At 42.9% G+C, this 21471-nt stretch overlaps 3 protein-coding genes and 1 non-coding gene across 6 annotated transcripts; all 4 read right to left on the bottom strand.

Moving 5' to 3' along the window:
• Nucleotides 1–378: 378 nt before the first annotated feature.
• On the bottom strand, nt 379–11174 carry LOC146960162 (uncharacterized). 3 transcript variants are annotated; one of them, XM_085772575.1, is made up of 4 exons: nt 10792–11174; nt 6583–10501; nt 2730–2895; nt 379–1493 (listed from the first exon to the last, which is right to left on the bottom strand). In XM_085772575.1, the coding sequence occupies exons 2-4, from the start codon at nt 10429–10431 to the stop codon at nt 1435–1437; spliced, it is 4074 nt and encodes a 1357-aa protein (XP_085628701.1). In that variant the 5' UTR covers nt 10432–10501; nt 10792–11174; the 3' UTR covers nt 379–1434. The 3 variants fall into 3 exon arrangements, with proteins under 3 accessions (XP_085628701.1, XP_085628700.1, XP_085628699.1); XM_085772574.1 differs by lacking the exon at nt 379–1493 and having other exon boundaries at nt 1515–2895; nt 6583–10496; nt 10788–11173; XM_085772573.1 differs by lacking the exon at nt 379–1493 and having other exon boundaries at nt 1516–2895; nt 10792–11173.
• A 1236-nt stretch (nt 11175–12410) lies between these two features.
• Nucleotides 12411–16609, bottom strand: LOC146960160 (nurim-like). The gene is made up of 4 exons (XM_085772577.1): nt 16391–16609; nt 14328–14521; nt 14028–14204; nt 12411–13045 (listed from the first exon to the last, which is right to left on the bottom strand). The coding sequence occupies exons 1-4, from the start codon at nt 16539–16541 to the stop codon at nt 12728–12730; spliced, it is 840 nt and encodes a 279-aa protein (XP_085628703.1). The 5' UTR covers nt 16542–16609; the 3' UTR covers nt 12411–12727.
• trnak-cuu (transfer RNA lysine (anticodon CUU)) lies at nt 16061–16133 on the bottom strand. The gene has a single exon. It is a non-coding gene; the product is annotated as a tRNA-Lys (tRNA).
• Nucleotides 16610–17607: 998 nt separating the features above from the next.
• On the bottom strand, nt 17608–19770 carry LOC146960159 (LIM domain-containing protein 1-like). The gene is made up of 7 exons (XM_085772576.1): nt 19605–19770; nt 19318–19419; nt 18597–18664; nt 18420–18482; nt 18198–18328; nt 17976–18027; nt 17608–17809 (listed from the first exon to the last, which is right to left on the bottom strand). The coding sequence occupies exons 1-7, from the start codon at nt 19636–19638 to the stop codon at nt 17726–17728; spliced, it is 534 nt and encodes a 177-aa protein (XP_085628702.1). The 5' UTR covers nt 19639–19770; the 3' UTR covers nt 17608–17725.
• Between the last annotated feature and the right edge of the window lie 1701 nt (nt 19771–21471).

Below are 21471 nucleotides of genomic sequence, written 5' to 3'. Positions count from 1 at the left end.
TAAAACAGGCTACATATTCACAAAACTATGTTTTCATAGCTTGTTTAGGCTTGTAGACGTTATGATTGTAATTTTTAATAGGCTAAGTTTGTGTATAATATCATATTATAACCTCAGGGTCATTAAAAAGTTCAGAGAGATATTATTGTTGAAAAATTATTGTTGTTGAAAATCAATAAGGAACTTACAACCTACATGGCAAGAATATTTTCACCAGTAAGCGTATTTATCTATAATGAGTTACCTGTGTTGTTCAAAATATGCCCATAGATGTGTGGAAATATAATAAAAGTAATGTTTATTAAACTGGTGTTGATTGTGACATTTTCAGTAACTTCCATAGCTTCATGGTATGAACAAATAACAATAGACAGACAATTTTTTTTTCAGAATTATTTATTAGATTTTTTTTCTCTTGAAGCCAGCTTCTTCAACTCTCATAGAAAAAAATATTTTAAAAGAATTTGCACATAGTTTGCACAATATACATCCTCTTTTACCAATTAAAACATTCATTTACAAACAAGAAATGTTTTGTATAGATTATATCATAAACATAATAGAGCCAAAAGTCAGATAGCAGCTGTAATATGAAAAAGTTAATCTGGTAATTGAAATATTTAGCTGTATCATAAACATTTCTTCCTCTCAGGAACATCACACTCATACAACTATTTCCACTTCCACATGACAAAAATATCAGTTATAAATGTCCATATACATTAACTGGACTGTTACCGGCCCAGCTATTTGTCAACAATCAGACTCAATTAAACCCCATACAAGACATAGGACGCCACACACATTGCACCATAACCTGCTCAAAACAATACCCACTGAGGGGGTTTTATTTTTCTGAAAGGCTTCAGACAAGAGAAGTCAAATATCTACATGAACTGATCTTTCATATCATCTGTATGGGCAAATCCAGCAGGCACATGAAACCAGATGATATGATCACTCTTCTGTGCTGAGGCAGTGCTGACTTAAACTTAGAAAGAAATGAACATAGAAGAAACTGTGAAACAAATTTACTAAAAACATTAAAAAAAAAAAAAATCTTATCAGTTTAATTAAATTGCATAGACAAGTGATCCTTCATCACACAACAGTGCACACCTGAGGGTCTTTTATAACATTTTTTTTTTTACAATATGTACCATTCTTATACATTCACAATTGTCCCGCAGTTTCCCTGAAAACAGACTAAGTATATGTCCCCCAGTAAACACAATAATGTCTCTTTTACAACTGCATAAATCAAACTGGACTGTACATTTGTTCCAAAACACTCGTTCATTCTGCTGCTATAGGTAAAACAAAACACCACAACGATTACAAAACACTCTCTTCAACAATCAAGTCAGTTGGTCGAATGAATGAAACAAAAACACAAAAATCACACAATATTGTTCAACAAAATGTTGATTTCATTCATTGCAAGGGCAATTTTGGCGAAGATGACTGGCTTCTATACCGAGGGCAAGACTTATCTGGAAGACAGAGAGGTGGAAGTGGAAGGTCAACCTGAGTTATGCTGCATTTTTCTAATTGCCACCAACTCCTTCACACAAAACATGACACGTCCCAGTCACGCCAGTTCAAAACTGCGACATTTTGTAGCCACTCATGTGAGGAACCAAGACATACTGTATGTGTGATTTGTGTGTGTGTGCATCTAGTTCAGCTACATTTTGAAATGCAAAGTTGTGCTGTTGACATGGAGGAAGCTACTGTAACTTGTGCGCTCTGTTGCACCGTCAACATAAACCTCTTCTGTCCACAAGTTGGTTTCTACGTGGTTTTGAAACAGGAGTGGATGGCATAAATACTAGTTTTGTAAACACCTTTCCATCCTGTTAGTAACAAAGTTACCTTGTTTACGGACAATCAAAGAATAGTTTGCATGCTAAATGATTCTTAGCTAAAAGACCTTTCCACCATTTGATAACTCTTTATTGAAGTACATTGTGTAAATGTATGACGACGGAAGGTGAAATACACATTTTGTAAATGAATGTATTGCCCTGTAGTTACCATGCTAATGAACCTAACAACTTGAAATCTTTTTTCTTCCCTCTCAATCACTATTTTGCATTAAACGATGTATAATCCTGAGAAGACAGGGGTCAATGGTGCAAATACATGTTTTTAAGAAATTAGATAATTATTGCCAAATCAGCAATTAAGCTAAGGATGGTACAAGTACATTAAAAAAATTATAGAGCACTTTCCATAATCTGTGGTACTCAGGCCAAAGTTCATTGAACCCAAAGTCTTTAAAAACATGTGTTGTTTAACTATAAATAGCTGGATTAAGAAGGATTGTTTTTAGCATCTATGGGATTGAAATAACAAAATAACAGTGCTCACGTTCTTTGTAATAAAAAAAAAAACATGTCGCCAACAATGGAGCCGTATGGCACAAAGGAACAAGATATATGAGATTTTGGACATCGATCTGATAAATCAATTGGTTTTGGTCTATTTATGCAGTTTGTTAAAAAGAAAATCATGCACACAGAGAATAATGCCATTCTTATCTTTAAATGAAAAAAAAAAGTGTGATTTTTGCTGAAGTCCACACGTATGGCGAGTTTCACAGGGGAGCACAGACGTTTGTAGGATGTTGAATTTGCGTACGTCTCATTAAACACTGTGTTTTTTAAGAAGTGGGTGACACTGACCCACTCTCTGACCCCGTCCCGCCGTGGTAGTCCCAACATTACTTGTGCTTTTGGACACTATCGCTCCTCCTCCTTCTGCTTCAGCTTCCCTCTCCTCTCCCTGCGGTCTCCCCAGGTCGTGAGGGTAGGGGGTGCAGGCCAGCATGGAGGTCTCTGAGGGGTACTCACACACCTGCTCCAGCTGCTCCTCATCGAAACACACCTTCACCTGGGAAATGAGCAGAGGGAGGCATTTATTTTACATTAAAAAAAGAAAGTTAAATAAACCTCACCATGGACCTTGTTATTGTTATTAGATGTGTTTCCTGACCACCTATTTACCACAGAACAATGTTATATATTACATGTGTTGCGGATGATTGCAGGAAAATGATTAGCCTACTATTAATTGGATGAAGCCTAACCCTCCATGATCGCTCAAAGGTTATAGATAGTAAAACATGAACATGATGGACTGCCCAGCTACAGCTAAAAGTGCCTATGAGAAGATGGACCCCAGTTATTGACTATCTTGCCTAAGATGCCTAAAAAAAATGTATTTATTGTTTTAAATATCCCTTTTTTGTAGTTACAGAACTACGGTAGATAAGTGCTCTACCTTTATACAGTGCTATCCCTGCGTGACAGATGAGGCCCAATCTCAAAATAATTTTTTTGTTTGTTTTCCTTTGTGATGTTAATTGCCTTTTTAATGTGCATTAAGGGCCATAAATTAAAAAAAAATAAAATAAAGGAAAGAAAGTTCAATTATATTAAATATTAATATTTTCAGTATTTGCTGAGAACTGATTTTTCCCACACACGTGAAAACACGGGCTGGTGGCATTAAGGAGTGTTTGTACGCTGTCAGTGTAATGTCAACTGACAGCACTAGGCTTAACACAGCAAAAATACTCCCTCTGTGAAAGTGCTTACAGACTGAAAAGTTCATCTGCCAACTGTATCTGTATTATTCAGGGAAATATACTGTATATTATATTAATACGAAGGTGAGATACGCATTCAGGAGAAGCCAAAACAGAAACACATGGTTTGGTTTACAACTTCTTCTAACGTAAAGGGTTGTAAAGGAAAATTAAATGATGTGGTGTTTAGCTTGTCTTCACCTGGGCTGACAGATGCTTGTGTGGAGTTTGTTTACCCAGAGGTCAGCATGGTTTACACAGACGGCCTAAACGTAACAGGAAACAGCAGAAGATCCACAGCCATGTCTTATAATAACAACAGCTTAACCCCTGAGACCTGGACCTGCGCTGTAGTAAACTTAGCCAGAGGTGCCGCAGACGTGATCTGGACGGAGGCTGAAACGTCGTACAGACACCAGCAGACTCCACACGCTATGCAAGTTACTGCTGCTGCTTCACCTTGTGACTGTGGCTGTCTGCATGCAGAGGAGCGCAGATAATAGCTCTGCATTAGAGAAGCCGAATGGGCAAATCATGCTAAGGCACAGGAGGCTAATCCTCCCTCCCTGAACCTGATTAACCCAGGCAGCACAGCGGGACGGCAGAGGCACCCAGCGAAGGCACAGAAACTGAAACAGTTGGAGAATAACAGACAGAAGGAGAAGGAGAGGGACGCTTTAAGTTATATTTAACCACAATTTGTCAGTTTTTCTTCACAGTTTCAGTGATGCTTTATTATAGATGTTTTTTTTTGTCGACCAGTGTTCAGACTAAAACAATTTCCCATTCCCCTTCAGAAGTATATGGAAATTGTTACATATTTCTGTATTTATGCTATATACTGTATATATAATATAACTTAATAAATAGATGTTGGCCAAAAATATCAAGTAGATAAATCAATTTCTGAACAATTAATAATTTATGCGTCATGAGTGGATTCAGGAGAAATTTGTGAATGCATATCAACATAAAAAGCACATGCATGAGGAGAAACTTGAGGAGGGGGAGGACGAAGGTGAGGATCAAGCAGGTTAGGTCTTTACTCCCCCCCTCTGTGACATGATGGTGTGGTTAAGAGGGGGCGGGGAGGGGGAGAGTAAAGACGGCCTGACGTCAAACAGTCTGAAGGGCGACAATGTGAGAGCAACAGGTGGTCAGAGAATCACAAAGTGGTCACTCGCCGCAGCTAAAGACGACTGCGACGGTGATTTATAGACAGAGACAGGAAGAGAATTACCCAACTCTCTTCCAGAAAGTAAAACAAAGGATTATGTAGAGGGATATATTCACAAAAACCTTAGGTTATTTCCAAATAACTCACAGTAAATGGGAAACTGAGACTTGAAGAAGAAAAAAAGTTCACAGACAAGGAAGAGCATCAAATCCTGCACCACCAGTTTCTCTTGAAACATGTAACATTAAATAAAACAGGCACTAAAAAAGGGCACCACGTCACTTCCTCATGTCGTTCTCTGCGTGTCTATCTTGTTTGGGAGAAGTGAAAAGGTCTGAAAGAGGAAGTGAGCAAAAAACACTCTGGTAGACCAAACAGCAAGTCTTCAATCATCTATAATTCTCTCAATATGTCCGTCAAACGCAATCATTTTCCTCCGTCCTCCCTCTCCACTGCTCTTTTGTTGGCATGTTAGATCACCATCAAGTTTTTTTCCCCCCCTCGCATCTCCCTGTCTTCTTTCCATTTCTATTTCACCCACGTCCAACTAAAGAGTTAGCGGCCCTGCTGTCAGAGAGACTCAGCCATACAGTTGAAGGTCAGTGTGGTCAAAATATGTTTGCCAAGACTCCAGTGAAACAAACCAATCCCCCGCTAGGAAACAGCCAAGAAGATACAAAGAGAGATTTGTCTGCGAGGCAGGGAGGGCTGACTCAACAAAAAAATGGCAGAATTGGTGCGAGGGAACAAGGAAGCAGTCTGCAACACACTCAGATGCAGACTCAGGGGAAATCACCAGCAGTTTAACAACTCTTGCATAGAAAAAAATTGAGCTAATGACAATTTAATTCCTCTAATAGTCAGGTGCAATAAAACATGCATCTTTACAGCCAGGACGCTGTGGTAAAAATTGAAGTTTATTTCTATGTAAGTTGAAGCCTTTGCCACCCTTTTCTCCCCCCACAAGAGCTCACCTCCCCTTTGTTCTCAAACAGGCACATGCTTCAGTAAAAGTAAAAGAAAAAAGAGGAAACACAAAGTCCTAATATAAACTTTGACTGCAGCGATGCTCTTTTGTTGCTTCAGTTGACCCAGCTATGATTGAATTAGTATGAATACCAGTGTGGTAGACCATGTGATGTTAGGTAGGCGGACGAAATGCAAAATGCAACAAAGAAAAGGAGACAGGACGGAGGAAGGAGCTGTCTGCCAGTCACTGTGGTTTCCTACTCAACTTTTCTGTCTCCATTGAAGCCTGAAATCTTACTGTTACTGTTCACTTTCTGCAAAAAAAAACAAAGGAGTAGCACGAAACTCTCCAGTCCAGCAAACAATATAGCTTCAATTACTGTAACACAAAAGCGGTTTGTTTTGTCTTTTTTAAGAATAAACCACTCATGTGCCTGAATATGTTGTCGGCCTGTACGCGTCTGGCTGAATATGCACAGCATGGAGGATCACTGTCAAGAGGGTTAAAAGTCAAAAAAGCCAAGCAAAGGGCTAAGACTGCAGAAGCAAATGGTAAAGCAGATCACTCCAGGATTTTATGGCTAAGAATCAAGATGTCGTGCTTGATAAGGCTTTAACCGGCTTAGGTCGGTCTCTGTGATCACACTTCTCAATCAAAAGGGATGTTCTCCCAGTGAAAGGGGATTCTGCCTGACGACATGGGACCATCAGGCAGGTGGCTTAAGGACGGTGATACCCGCTGCTGACCAGACCCACCCCCGGGTTGTGTGTCCATGTTAGAGAGCAACATTTACTTCCATAAAGACACATTATTAAAAAGGACTAGAATGGTTTCCACACTCACCTTTTTCGGGGTTCCTCTGTTTTTGACCAGACAAGACTTGTCCAGATTCTGATATCCACCAATCACCTCAATCTCCTCCGCTGTGGGGTACTTCTTCTTGGTTGGTTCAGCTACAGTCTGGGCCTGCTGCGATGGGGTCTTTGCTGCTGAGGACGCCGTTGTTCCTCCTCCTCCTCCTCCAGCGACAGGTCTTTTTGGGGTGATTGTGATGGTGGCGCCTCTCTTCACTTGGCCCCCGGAGGCGCTCTTGATGGAGAAGAGCGTGGGAGATGGGGTTGGTGATGGCGAGACACTGGGAGACTGGGCAGGAGACGGGGAGCTGGGCGAGGAGGCCGGGGTCGGGGCGCTGCCGGTGGGTTTCAGGGAATCGTCCGGGGATTGCTGATTCCTGAGAAACGAGGGGGTGACGGTGATAGTTTGTTTGACCTGGGACGTTGGAGAACAAACACGCTGAGGCGCCATCTTGTAGTTTGATTCGAACTGATGATCCTTCTCCTGGGTCTTGACATCGTCCTTTACCTGGTGCTTTAACCCCACTCTGGGGCTTTGCTGCCTTTTTAGGTTTGGCGATGTAGAAGACTTCAGCGCTTCCTGCTCCTTCAGCTGAAACTGCTCTATCTGCCGTTGTATCATCTGCACCCCACTGAGGTCCTCACCTGTCAAAGCTTTGCTGCTGTCCCCCTGCTGTGCGTTCGATATGATGGGTTTCACTTTAACAAGGTGCACCGGTGAAATGTCCACAGTCCTCTCCCTCAGACACAAACCCGACCTCGAGCCGACGGTCTCCAAGTTGTAGATCCGGCTCATGGCTGCAAGGGAGTTGGGATGAGGGGGCGACGGGGAAAGGGATTGTGTGGGGTCGAGAGATGATGTATATTCCTCTACCTCCTCCTCCAACAGCTCCTTCTTCTCGTCCTCCTCCCCCTCTTCTTCTCCTCCGCTCTCGTGTCGGCCCCTGTGGCGCCTCAGCTGTTCCTCCACATGTTTCAGGGGGTCGTCTTCATCCTCAGAGATATGGGAGCTGTCAGAGATCGCTTCAGAGGCAGCAGTGGCGTAGCCGCTCGCTACTTCCTCTCCTCTGATGGCTTGTGAGTGCAGGGCAGAAACAGGAAGCTGGGGGCAGGTTTTCAACATGTCAACTTCCTGCGTGACGTCAAACGCAGCCATGGATGTCTGCGCTGCAGCTTCTTCCTGTCCCCTTTCAGGTTCAACCGACCTCTTCCGCGTATGAGCTGCAGCTTCCCACTCTGCCTCCGCTCCCCTCTCGTCGTCGTACCTGTCCGCAGCTGTTTGACTCTCGGTCGCCTCTGCAGCCTCGCTCCCGTCTCCATCCTGCATCTCTCTTTGTCTCGACTTCTCCAGCTCTCTTTGCCGGATTTTCTCCCGCAGCGACTCGATGCGGCTCAGGGGCTTCCCGACCCTCCAGCTATCCCTCCTCTCGACCTTCTGCCCTCCCTCCCAGTCTTGCCCATCGTCGCTTTCCACCACAGCTTTTTTCCTCTCCACCATTTCTTCTGCGACGTAAAACACGGTCCTGGGGATCTGAATCTCCAGGGGGGATGGGGCGATCGCCATAGATGCGATCCTTTTTGGAGATCTGGGCGTCACATCAGGAATGAGGCTCTCCGATCCGACATCCTGTTTGCAATCTCTGTGAGCCCTTTCTCCTTTCTCTGTGCTGTAAACAGTCGTGTCTCCTATTTTCTCTATTTTGCTTATAAGATCCTCAGTGTGCTGGGACAAAACATTGTGTGTTAGGTAGGGTCCTCGTGGTCCTGTACCGCTCCACTCTGGGCCTCTGTGGGGGTCTCTAGCCCGATCCGGGACTGTGCAGAGAAGACTGGAGCACTCTGTGAAAGCTGACTCGTGTCTGTAGTGACTCTCTGCCTCTGCCTCTGCAGCCGTGACGTAACTCTGCACAGTTTCTAGAGGGGTAACGCTTTCAAATCCATCAGACACCCTTCTGTCGCTAACTTGTGCCTCGACTTGTCCTCCTGCGTCTGAGTCTCTCTCTGCACTCAGCTCCCTTTCCAAACTTTTCTCATCTGACATCTGTCGCTTTACGTCTCTCTCCGCTCTCGTTTTCCCGTCCTGCCTGATCGGCAGTCTCCTGGCGAACGAGATTCCCTCTGTGTTTTTGACGGACGCGACCGTGAACCCTTCGTCTCCCTCCGCATCGCTTGCCTTCTCTGCAGCTCTCTTATCGACGGGCTCGGCCTTCTTGACCTCACTCCTGCTCTCACCCTCATTTTTAACGCACCCGTCTCTATGTTTTCCAAACCTGTCTCTGTCCAAAAGCCGTGCACACCCCATTTTGATCTTTGCCGTGGTTTCCCTCCCTAAACCCGCCAGGTCTACCCATGGGGCCACGTTCTTTTCTGAATACATCCTCCCTCCTGTTTTTCTCTCAAAATACAATTCGTCACCTAAACCGTTCTCCTTAGCGCAGATGACTCGATCAGAGAAACTTAAGGAGCGCTTCGGCACGCCTTTCATCAGCATGTTCCTCCCGTCTGCCTTCCTCTCCTCTGATTGTTGGTCATCTTCGTCTGAGTATTTTCTCCTTCCATGTTGGAGGTTCTCAGAGCTTTTGGACCGAGATGGCGGCTTAGGGAGCTCTCCGAATTTACTCAGCAGCTGGCTAACCCTCCCTCCTCTCTCAACAAACACGTTATCATCCGAGCTGTCCTTCTTGTCTTCCTTGATAACTGTCGCCTGGCCCCGCGGTCTCTCTTTCTCCTTAACACCATCTTTCTCTTTCTCTTTTGGCCAGGACATGTCTGCTCTCAGCTCCCTGCCCCCACTCTCCCTCCTTACGTCCGTGCTGCACTTCATCTCTCCATCCTCCCTCCCTTTCCCTGGTTCAGGGCTCGCTGAGGGTTTTATGATCAGAACCTCGGAGGCTCGGATCTCGGTGACGCTCCCCCCTCCGGCCAGAATCTCCCTCAGGTCCATCTTCATCCCTCTCTTCCCCTGGTGGTCCTCCTCGGGCCTCTCCCTCTCCCTCTCCGCCTCCCTCCACCTCCCCCTCCTCTCATCACTGCCTTTCCTGTTCTGTTCGATGATGATGATGTTGTCGGCTCGGATGGTTCGTAGACCGGGGACGTGGGGAGAAAACGAACCCGGCGGTGGATCCGTTTCCTTCTCCTCCTCGTCTTTCCTGACTTTGACCTGTTCCCTCTCTTTCATCGCATCTTTAATAGACTCTTTGCGCTGGTTTTTATCTTTCTCCCATCTCTCCCTGCTACTCTCTCTTTCTCTTCCTTGACTCCTGTCCCTGTTTCTCTCAATTTCCCGTCCCTCACTTAAATCTCTGAATCTCTCTATTTTCAGCTCTATAGCTCTTCCTCTTCCTGACTCCACATCTTGACCTTTGGGGCTCGATTTTTCCTTCTCCTTCTCCTTCTCTTTGATCTCTGGCTCGTTCCCTGCATCTGAATCCCTGCCCTTCCTCCATGAACTCTGTGTGCGAATAAATGGGTTTTCATGGACTGGAACAATAGTTTCCAAAGACACCTGGCTCGCTGATTTGGGGTCTGCATCCAGCCACAGCCCCGGGTCTGGACTGAGTGATGGTTCGATCCCCAGATTAAGGGTTACAGAGCTGTCCGTGTCGCTCAGACCATCAGATCTGACATCCACCTGCAGGAGACACATGTCTCTGTCCTTCTCCTTGTCACCCACAGGGTCCTGCTTCGCTTTCCTCCGCTGGATGATCCCCCTCTTCCAGGCAGGCATGCTGGCAAGCTTCTCCTCCTCCTCTTTTTCCCTCCTCTCTCGCTCCTCCTCCTCTCGCCTCTTTTTCTCCAGCAGGAGTTGCTTCCATTCCGGCAGAGAGGAGACAGACATAACAGAAAAAATGCACGTTTTTTGGACAGAGTGGTCGGTGCTGGTCCTCTTTGAAGCCTCTGGGACTGGTCTGCAAAGACAGGGAATGATGAAATAAAATCAGTTCTCTCTCATTATTATGTTAAATAAAAGTGTGCATCACTCAGAATTGAGTTTGCATCACGTTTTTACAGTAAAATATACTGATTTAAGTTATTCATATTTTATTAGTGGCATAAAAGAAGATGGGACAACATGTGGAGTTTACACAAGATAAAAGATCTACAGCTCAAATTAACTTGCAACACATTTTACACATGTAGCTAAACCACTTTCTGCTTGAATGTGTTATTACAGATTCAAATTTTAAATCAAACTCACCAAAACGCCCAGTTTTTACGAAGCTCCTATCAAATCCGCTTCGACTTAACAGTCATGTCCACTTGTGTGCGTCTTGGCTGTGCGTAATGCGCTCCAATCGGTGCGGGCGGAAGAAAAAAATCCTCCCTCGCCAAATAACTGACAGACTAATCTATGCTGTCAAAACGGAGGGTTTAGAAACACCGTGCGACCCACTCAAATCACCCCGCAACCTGCCTGTGCATCAGGGGCATGGAGAAAAACCTCCGTCGTCCGTATTGTAGTAAATGTTTCAGGCTTTGGGAGCCGCAGCACTGTAATCCGATAATAACATTAAATTCCGTCAGGAGCGTTTAGTGGCACACACCATATTGTCGGACCTAAGAAAAGGCGTTTAAAGTACATAGCCGCCTGCCCGGGCACCAGCCCCCCTTCTCCCCCCACCCCCGTCGTCTCATCCCTCCTTTACCGCAAGGCTAATTGGAAAAGAGGTGGACGGAGGGAGGGAGGAAGGAGGGAGAGAGGCGTGGTTGTGAAACGGGCTGTGGAGTCAGCAGGGCAGAGCTGCAGTTCACCTGAGGATGACCCGGCTCCATCAACTCACATGTTGTCAAAACATGTAAACATTGCAGATTATTAGAGTTTGGAAATAGATATTTTAAATTAATTTAAATTTTGTTAGGTTTTAGGCAAGATGCTTTTGAGTTGTAGCTGTGTTATACTGTTAGTGATATTTCTTTCTTATCTTAAATGACCAAATCAATTTTAACACTTGGAATTCTCATCATATTTTCAGTATTGTATTAAGCGTCCTTGAGCACTTTTAAAAGCGCATTATAAGATTTATTATTAATATTGTGAGTTGTAATTTAGATTTCGACTTTCATTGACCCTCTGCTCTTTAACATTAATGTAACAGTGCAAATAATTTAAACAGCAAATAAATGATCATACACATCATATACCTGCAGTGTACAGTTTATTACATTTATTAAACATAATTTTGAAAATACTTAGTTATCATTGTCTTTACAGTGAACTCATACACTCATACAGTACCTTTAAGTTTGAGACTCGATGACATATAACCCGTTTACCTTGTGATCCTTGGATTATCAAGACAAAGTTCAAATTGTATCAAATAGACTTTATATTTGTTTTCTTTACAAAGATAAAGCTGCATTTTTTCAGTGTGAAACCTTAACATTACATTCAATTACATTTGAAATCAGTGTGCTGAGAAATACAGAGGGGATGCACCTGGCACATGGACATTTTACAGCCTATAAAAATATACTCTGATGAACAAAAACACATCCAGCACAGTTAAAAAAAGAAAAAAAAATCTGCAGGGTTTCTGTGCAAAAAATATTTGATCTCCAACTGCAGAATGGCCAAATTTAAAAATGCAAAATAAGCCCCATCAATTAGTTGTACTTGTTTCAGTGGGTGTAGTGTTACTGAAAAAGAAAATACTATTAGAAAATTGTTGATGAAATTAGACAATATAAAACCCAGCCCCCCAAATCTGCTTCTGTTTTGACAAAATAAATGTTCTGAATGTTTCCTTTTAATTTCAGCTGTAAACGGAAATACATTATCAATAAAAAAATATACAGTTTCTGTTATGTAATGTTAAGTTGGCTCAGAGATGAGACAGTGATACCAGCTACCTTTAGAAAACAGTGATAAGTAGAGGTGGAATAAAATCTCTTTTTCATAATAAAACTCTCCCTTTTTAAAATATACAGTAAAAAAAAAAAAAAAAAAAAAATACAGTTTTAAGTTGTAAAAAATTCAGTTCAAGTGTCGATGTTACTTGTTTAAAATGGAGCAGGTTTGTTCTAAATCAGCACAGCAGGAATCAGGCTGAAGTCAGTTTGCGATTAAGTATTTCTGGTTGATATTCAGCCAGCAGTTATCTTTTCATCTCAGAAGCTTGAACAGCATCTTCACTTCACTTCTCCTTGTGGTTGCTGCTGCTGTCGTCATCGGTGTCGGCGACGCCCCGGTGTGGCTCGGCGAGGAGCTGCATCTTGCCTCTAATCTGGACGCAGAGGTAGGCTAAATCCTGCTTGTCCAGAGAGTGAGCCAGGGCCAGGTAGCCCGACAGCGTCCCCGCCAGCAGGAGCCGGTCCAGAGACAAGGCCGGCAGCAGCCACAGCACAACGCCCAGCTCCAGACACACCGGGTGGCGGAGGTGAGACAGGAAGCGCCGGGCGTGAGGCGACTTGTGAGCCAGGGGGTCTCCTAAACCGAAACACTCGTAATACACCTGAGGGAGGCAGGCAGGAGTGCAGGGTGAGACGCTATAAGAGCCAAATTAGGTTAAGCAGCAGCAGCACCAATAATGAGTCACCTCTAAAATCTTTACGTAACATTTTAGAGGTTTTCATAATCACCGTCACAGATTACCCTGTACCCTGTTACGCACAATTAGATCTTCTTGTATATGTCATGATGCTATTTTGGCACCAAATCCAAATGAGGATATTAATCCGTTTTCTTGAAGGATGTGGATTTCTCAGTGAGCTTTGTTGCTGATCCTATTGAAAAACCAAATTATGTTTTTAATCTTGAATTATGACATTCTTGTATTCTGTTTTATAAATAAAAGTAGAGGTGTTGGATAAATAATTTCGCTGACTAACTCGACTGCTTCGTGTATGTAGCCATGTCAGCGGCTCTATTGAGGTTTATCGGAGCAGTCATCAGCTGCAACTCGTCATCGCCATCATCATGGTTAAGATGGCAGACAAGCTCAGTCTGTCTGTCTTTTTTTTTAATATGAGCATTTTACCAAAAGAAATGTCTTTTTTTTCTAAAAGGAAATGTAATTATTATATGACACATATCACTCCTTTCTTTAAGCAGTGGTGTCAGTGTGACCACTTTTAAATCTTTGTCTTAGCCATTGGTAACATTTAACTTGTGTTTCACTTGTGTTTTATTTTATCATTGTATCCCCATCATTGTGTCTACATGTTTTATTGTTGTTAAAACCTTTTACTTTGAGATGTTTTTATGCTGTCCGACACTTTTAGGATGCTCACTTGAATTGCTCTTTTCTCTTACCTAGTTTCATTTTACTTATAAAGCATTTTGTAACTCTTCTGTAGTTCTGTATGAATTAAGTTGATCATTTCTATTTTTCAAAAGATAAAAACTATAGCACATGAAACTGACACTGCCTCTGATTTTTGTGCTAATCATTTTTTAATTAAATTCTAATAGTTGACTAATGAAACCCTGGGTACCTGCTTGATGCCCAGCAGCTCGGGGTAGTCGACCAGCATGAGGATGCTGCAGATGATGGCCCAGCAAAGGAAATGCAGAGAGAAGCAGAGCAGAGGGAACCAGATACTCCAGGGCGCATGACGCACCGACCACAGACAGGGGGCGCTAGTGACCGGCTGCCAGTACCGCATCATGATCTAACACAGGAGAAAATACAGTAAGTTCACTGATGCATAACTGTAGACATTAAGAATTAAATTTTGATTTTAAGTTACATGAGGTCCATGACAATAAAAGCATGTCTGTTGTTGTAGCTATACCTGGAGTGCCAGTGCAGTGGTGAAGCAGTATGCCGTCCTGTTCAGGGCCCCGAGCAGCGACTGGAGCACCTGTTTGACAGGTGACCAGGAGAGCAGGCTGTGCTGGACGGTGAAGAGCGCCAGCAGCCCCACATCCACAACAAGAGACCTGAGGACAGAGCTGTCCTGCAGCGCCACCGACCATGGTATGGAGTCTGTGGTGTGGACAAGAGGAGAGAGGTTATTATGTTTCTATTGAGCATTGAAATATGGTCATTATCATTTCCACTAGCCTATATAAACAACGATAATACAGTTGAAACAGAGCCACAAAATAATCAAACAACAAAAAGATTTAAAGAAACAATAAAGTCTTTACTTGGTAGGCCTACACAAACATTACAATTTACAAGCTGTACTATTTAGACCAGGGGTATCAAACTAATTTTAGTTCAGGGGCCACAAATAGTGCAATTTGATCTCAAGTGGGCCAGACCAGTACAATAATAGCATGATAACCTATAAATAAAAAGAACTTTGAATTTTTTCCTACATTATTAAGATGTTTACCGTTAATAAACTATCCTTTTACAAAACATCTGCAACCTGAAATTTCATGAGAAAAATATGTGCAATTTTAACAATATCTATGCTTCTTTTGTCTTCTATGTAAGTTAGTTTCACACTTGGCCATTCATGGCCCTTTAATAATAACACACTGCTATCCATGGACCCATGAAGACAACAACTCCTGTTCACGAGCACTAGAGCGTTAAACATGCCACAGAAATAGCCCAAACACCTACTGTGTTGAAATTAAGCTTGGTTTAAAAAAAAAAAAAAAGTTAAGTTAAACTGGTGATCCCTAAGCGTGGTTCGCCTTGAGTGTTTGATTTTTTTCCCCCCGTGTTCGCGTTAAGATTTCGGTTGCGACCAAGGGGGCAGTTGTTGGTCTGAGAAGTGAAGCTCACTTCCGCGTTCAAAAAACTGCAATCCCCTCGGATTCCTCTGGGGGCTGGTGTCAGAAGGGAGCATTCTCCATAGACCCCCATGTTAAAATCGCCGACTTTACATCCTCAGTAAACATGTTAAAAGCCTGGTGTCAGAACGTTTTTTTTTCTCAATCGATAGTTTCTACCCCCGCACACACTCTGAGGGGGGTGAATTTTTTTTTAACTCTACCGTTTTACTGTTATTAGGTTAAAATTCTGGCCAATTAGGGCGCGGAAACGTTGAGTGACAGGTCCGAGCAGCTCCGTGGACAGCTGCTTCGAGGCCAGTGGGCGGGATCTCGGCCGGCCAATCCAACATGGCGCTGTTCAGGCCGCCATATTTGAGTCACAAAAACGACTCCCCAAAACCAATGGGTGACGTCACGGACGCTACGTCCATTCTTTTTACAGTCTATGGTTGCGACCAGCGACGTTTTTGAAGACTGACACTGTTCAAAACATTGATGCATTTATTAGATAAGAGTTCACAACAGATTTTTTAACCCACTTTTTCTAGGAATACAGCCGAACAACAGAGGGGACATCGATGTCAGTAGTGTGGATGTCGCTTCTGGGCGAAATACACCCATCAACAGGTAAAACATGTCCTCCTATTATTGTCCAAGTCTCACTAAATATACACATAAACGACTGGTGACAGCTGAAAGCGGAGGGAAAGGGGAAGGAAAGAACATTATAAACCGCAGAATCTATCTGTTAGAAATGAGAAGATAGATCAATCCGAAATCTTGAAAAGTTAGTCGCCCAACGTGGGGCTCGAACCCACGACCCTGAGATTAAGAGTCTCATGCTCTACCGACTGAGCTAGCCGGGCGTTAGCATGCTAACGGAAGTACGTCACTTTAACGAAAGTGCAGCACAACTCCCGGGACTGTTGATTGGGAAAGTTAGGGGGCTTCTTACTCATAGCAAGTAATACCACATAAATCGCGTTATAAATCGCCCCCCAGCATGGTGTTATCACCTCTGTAAGAACAACGAGTTCAACCCTGAGAGCCGCTGTTTTAGTCATAAAAAACAAACTTTTCCTGGGGGGCTTTGCCAGTGCCAGGAGTGGTTACCGAGGCTTACCTTGACACAGTGTCGTCTCACCGGTGATGTTGTGATAAATGGCCCGAAACGACACGAACCGAACGAAGTCTGCACCAGATATGAAAACAAACGCAAAGTTTAGCAGAGTCACGGTGCACAGAGCGCAGCCACGTACCGTGACTGACGCCATTTCAATCACCGTTTATCTTCATTTGGCAACGTCCACAGCAGTGGTCTCTTCTCTTCCGGGAGGGGAGCTGCTGCTGCTGCTGCTGCTGCTGCTGCTGGTGCCGATTATTGACACTCGGTGGCGCTATAAACCATACAAACCACCACCAGGACAAAGTGCATAAACCTCTCTGCTGCTACCAAACTGGATTTTATTATCAGTAGATCAAGATATTTGCATATATCTACCTACGTATTATAAGGAAACTAGCACCTGGACATTGACAGGTGTCTTTTGTGGTCATTTTTGTTTTTGTTTTATCTTTTTGACGTCTCTTTGTGGCTGTTTTGTCTGTGTTTGGTAATGTTTTGCATGTTTTTAGACGTTTTTTTTGTCCTCTTTGTGGTCATTTCCTACATGTAAAACATTTTAGAGCACTCACACATACGCCGATGGCTCATTATTTTTGTTTCGATACTTAAACATTTGGATGGGGGAGCTGGGGCTCGAACCGCCGACCTGCTGATTAGTGGACAACTGGCTCTTCCCGACCCACATGCTGCCTGTCTTCATAGTAGTTGTTTTGCCTGTTGTTCGGATAATTCTGCACCATTTTCTGGTCATTTTGTGTCTTTTAAATGACCACAATGATTTGAAATATAAACAGCCGCCTCACATTGAGACTCTGGCTCCCCCATGACATCTTGGGCCTATGAACAGGAAGCTCATTCAGTAATGCATTCATTCGTATTTATAGAGTTTACACAAATAAAAGGCTAACCAAAGGCAGGCCTCCTTCATACATCCTATATAATATTTAATAATCAACCAATTCTTGTGAGATAATAGTACAGGAGAAAGAACAGATATGAGCCTTTGTGAGATGTTGAGTCTTTGTCACACCAAAACATGTAGTGTATTTACTTTTTTTTTTTAACTTTTTTTTTTAAAAAAGTGGGTCACCACTTTTAAACTGAAATAAATGACACTGTGAGCCTATTAAATCTGACATTGACAGTTTTTCATTATAGGCTCTAGGGCACACAGCTAAAGAAGTGCACAAAACAATACTTTGACATTGGACTGTTTGTAATTATTTTATTGCAGATAAGAAATTGTGCAAAATGTTTCGGAAACAAATATACATTTATAGACAAAGGCCAGCAGAAAAACACAGAAAAATGAATGTCAGCCTGCTGTTTTCTTTAGATGAGGTTAACCTCACCGCGGTAGCACTCCACATGGTAATTTCTGTTCAATGATACCACTCGAATGGACTCTGTTGACCCCTGCAAGAATTAACAAATAGAGAGGGAAACTGTTACAAAACATTTCTCCAAGAATAAATCTGTGAAATCACTTCATCTTGTCTTTTTCCTATTTTCTATTAACTGGACAATCAAACAAAACAAACAAATGCAGAAATATGTTAATTTCAGTCTGGTTGTAGCTGACCTCAGTTGGCAGTATCGGGGTCCTGCAGGCAGCACAGCAGGGAGCCTGGACCCTGAAACCATAAACAACACCTCAGTAAAAGATCACAGAAACTGAAAATGAAGTCACTCTGGGTGTGACGCATCGCATGTGCAGCCTGTATGGCAGGATTTTGTTTAATGTTTTCTCAGGAGTGTGAATCAGAGGGCTTGGCCCGTTGTGTGGAGTGAGTAAGAAACTCACTTATAGTAGTCACTGACACAGTAAACCCTGTTGTCTGAGTCTACAGTGAAAGGCTGACCCTCGAGGCTCTGTTTGCAGACGACACAGCGAAAGCAGGACGGGTGGTAGGACTTCCCATGAGCCTGCAGGACCTGACAGTGCAAAATCAGCTCTTCTTTACACAGTGTGAGGGTCAGACACCACAAGGGCACTCAATACTACCACACATTAACTCATACATACCATATCCATGATTAAATGTCCACAGCTGTGACACACTTCTGGGGACGGATGAACTCCAGAGTACTGCAGCAGATGACATTAATTGTACTGTTATTTTTAAATTCAAACTAGATACAAATAAGACGTTTCTGTCACATTATAGCCCACATTACAGACATGTTAAAACAGTATTCTTACCAAAAAGTCATTTTCACAGTAGATTCCTCCTGACATTGTATAAAACGGCTTCCCAGTGAGCTTTTCATCTAAACAGGAAACAAAGGACATGGAACATTTCCTTAATGTGACATTCGATAACATACTGATGATTCAATTTAACAACCAAATATAAAATAATAAATCTTGAATTATATTTCATTTTGTAAACAAAACAGCAATTCATTCATTCTGGAGACAAAACCATATTTTGTGAGGTGACCATGACTTTGACCTTTTTGACCCTAAGCTACCAAACTCAAATCAGTTCATCAGTGAATCTCAAATTTTGTGCCAAATTTGAAGACGTTCCATGAAGGTGTGACAAACTATGGTACATACAGATAGACGGACAACCCGAAAACAATATAGCTTACTAAAATATTAGCATATATTAATCCAAAGAGCTCTAATCCTGTGCCCATATGTTAATTGTTCCGTTGTCTCCTGTTACATGTTGCACCTTGTTCAACCAAGACCACTAAAAACCTGTTACTTTGTTCATTAAAGACAGACATTTTCACAACAAAAATCTGGTTTTCTGAGTCACAGGTGAAGTTTTGATTGATGCTCTTTTGGGACATGAGTCATGACAGTTTAAAGTTATAAACCAAGACAAAAAGATTTGACTTTAGACTTTACAGGGTTTTAGGCTATTTTTCAAACAAAACAATCAGAAGTTCAGCCACATCCCAGGACTCACTGCAAACACTGCAGGTGAAACAGGTGTCGTGGAATAGACATCCCATCGCCCGACAGGCTCTCCCTACACCGTACACTGCTTTGCTGCACCGTGTACAGCTTCCTGGATGTATCACAAAACACAACACAAAGGGAGAAACACATACACACAAAAAAGGTTGCAGTGAAACCGGACACCCTCACTCTCATGCCGAACAATGGTCTGTCTTCAGGATACAGAGAGCTGGAGTGGATGATGCCTAAAACCTACGCTGAATAAGTAAATAACAAAGAGTTTTGCTGCCTTACCAAAGTACAGACTGGCACTATAACTTGGGTCCATCTTCTACAGTCTGTTTCCCAGCTGTCTTTTCCTCGTGGAGGCTACAGTACAACTGCCTGAGGTCTAATTTTGTGTGCAGCGCAGACAGCTGAAAGAGGAGCTGCTATCTGGGTTTATGGGTGTTGCATTCAGTGCTTTTGGTCTGTCTGTCTGTGGGGGCGACGAGTCTTTAGACCCACTGACTCCTCCAGTGTGGAGTGGGTGGCAACAAGCATGACCGACTGATATATATTTCACACCCAGTGTTCAGATAAGTGAGAGTGCTGGATCTGTCATTTCTCATTAAAAATGGCTGTTATCTCCATCTTTAGCCCTGGGTCACAGTAATGTCATTAAACTCTCAGAAATTAAAGCAGAAGTAAGTGGTCCGGTCGTTTTCGCTAATGCTGCGTTCCAGGCAGGTTTTTGAAATCGTAAATTACAGCTTCAAGTCACAACTTACGACTTTGTAGCGTTTCAGGCAACCCACTCGTGTTTTTCCGACCTGTTTTACCGGTGAAAGTCACTATAACGGCCACTCGTAACTTCCGACCGGTGAACTCGTACCAGATCGAACTGGTACGACTTCACGGTCGGAAAAATACGAGTTTCCTTGAACGCACCATAACAGTCCTCGTCCCTACGTCGCCACATTCACGGCGTCCCTTGGCTGCACACACAGCCCTGCATGCCGTTCTCTCTCCTCATTGGATAAAAACTGTAGGATACGATAAATGTTTTCTCTTCGGCTCAGAGCAGAGCAGAGGGACTGACAGACCCGTGTTTCAGACCAAACACTCTATGTAAGTGATTGCTGTCGGAAGATATAACTATTTAAGACTTATATTAACACAAATATATCACTTACTTCTGCTTTAAAGTTATTTCTATCAAATAATTAAAAAGAAAAGATACAATTTTCCAAGGCTAGCACAGAGTTTCTAAGGTTTTTTCTGTTCCACACAGTTAATGTTGGGCGGCTCCACACAGTTCAGTATCATTTATCATATATGATTGACATATATATCAAACCTTTGATCAGATTAGATTAGTCTTTATTGTCTCAATGGAGAGATAAAGACTGTCAACAAAACATGACCATCAACGTAATAATACACACACTGACATAGAATCAGAATCAGAATAACTTTATTAAAGCAGAAGTAAGTGATATATTTGTGTTAATATAAGTCTTAAATAGTTATATCTTCCGACAGCAATCACTTACATAGAGTGTTTGGTCTGAAACACGGGTCTCTCAGTCACTCTGCTCTGCTCTGAGCCGAGGAGAAAACATTTATCGTATCCTACAGTTTTTATCCAATGAGGAGAGAGAACGGCATGCAGGGCTGTGTGTGCAGCCAAGGGACGCCGTGAATGTGGCGACGTAGGGACGAGGACTGTTATGGTGCGTTCAATGAAACTCGTATTTTTCCGACCGTGAAGTCGTACCAGTTCGATCTGGTACGAGTTCACCGGTCGGAAGTTACGAGTGGCCGTTATAGTGACTTTCACCGGTAAAACAGGTCGGAAAAACACGAGTGGGTTGCCTGGAACGCTACAAAGTCGTAAGTTGTGACTTGAAGCTGTAATTTACGATTTCAAAAGCCTGCCTGGAACGCAGCATTAGCGAAAACGACCGGACCACTTACTTCTGCTTTAATCATGAAAAAACAAAAGAAGGTTCCACCGCACTCAATGGGGTACATTCAATAAATTTATTTGTTAAAACCGCAGCAGTGCTCAAATTCACATGAAAATAATGATATAAATGAACAAATTAAAAAGAACAAAATTACACCCTGTCAATAACATACAATATAGTTCATTCTGTAGTGAACAGTGTGGCACAAA

This window comes from Trachurus japonicus, unplaced genomic scaffold (assembly GCF_045865225.1).
Source record: "Trachurus japonicus isolate A0001 unplaced genomic scaffold, Traja_1.0 AP030645.1".
Classification (NCBI taxonomy): Eukaryota; Metazoa; Chordata; class Actinopteri; order Carangiformes; family Carangidae; genus Trachurus; species Trachurus japonicus.
This window is presented reverse-complemented; position numbering and strand designations above follow the sequence as displayed.

Bases quoted from the DNA above. Each gene is read 5' to 3' on its own strand.
- LOC146960162 (XM_085772574.1), bottom strand. From the start codon at position 10,431: ATGTCTGTCTCCTCTCTGCCGGAATGGAAGCAACTCCTGCTGGAGAAA. The intron at 2,896-6,582 runs GTGAGTGTGGAA...CTCATTTCCCAG, and splicing joins ACAGAGGAACCCCGAAAAAG to GTGAAGGTGTGTTTCGATGA.
- LOC146960160 (XM_085772577.1), bottom strand. From the start codon at position 16,541: ATGGCGTCAGTCACGGTACGTGGCTGCGCTCTGTGCACCGTGACTCTG. The intron at 14,205-14,327 runs GTATAGCTACAA...CTCCTGTGTTAG, and splicing joins CCACTGCACTGGCACTCCAG to ATCATGATGCGGTACTGGCA. The intron at 13,046-14,027 runs GTACCCAGGGTT...TGCCTCCCTCAG, and splicing joins AGCTGCTGGGCATCAAGCAG to GTGTATTACGAGTGTTTCGG.
- LOC146960159 (XM_085772576.1), bottom strand. From the start codon at position 19,638: ATGGACCCAAGTTATAGTGCCAGTCTGTACTTTG. The intron at 19,420-19,604 runs GTAAGGCAGCAA...TGATACATCCAG, and splicing joins TAGTGCCAGTCTGTACTTTG to GAAGCTGTACACGGTGCAGC. The intron at 17,810-17,975 runs GTCAGCTACAAC...TAATTCTTGCAG, and splicing joins CCCCGATACTGCCAACTGAG to GGGTCAACAGAGTCCATTCG.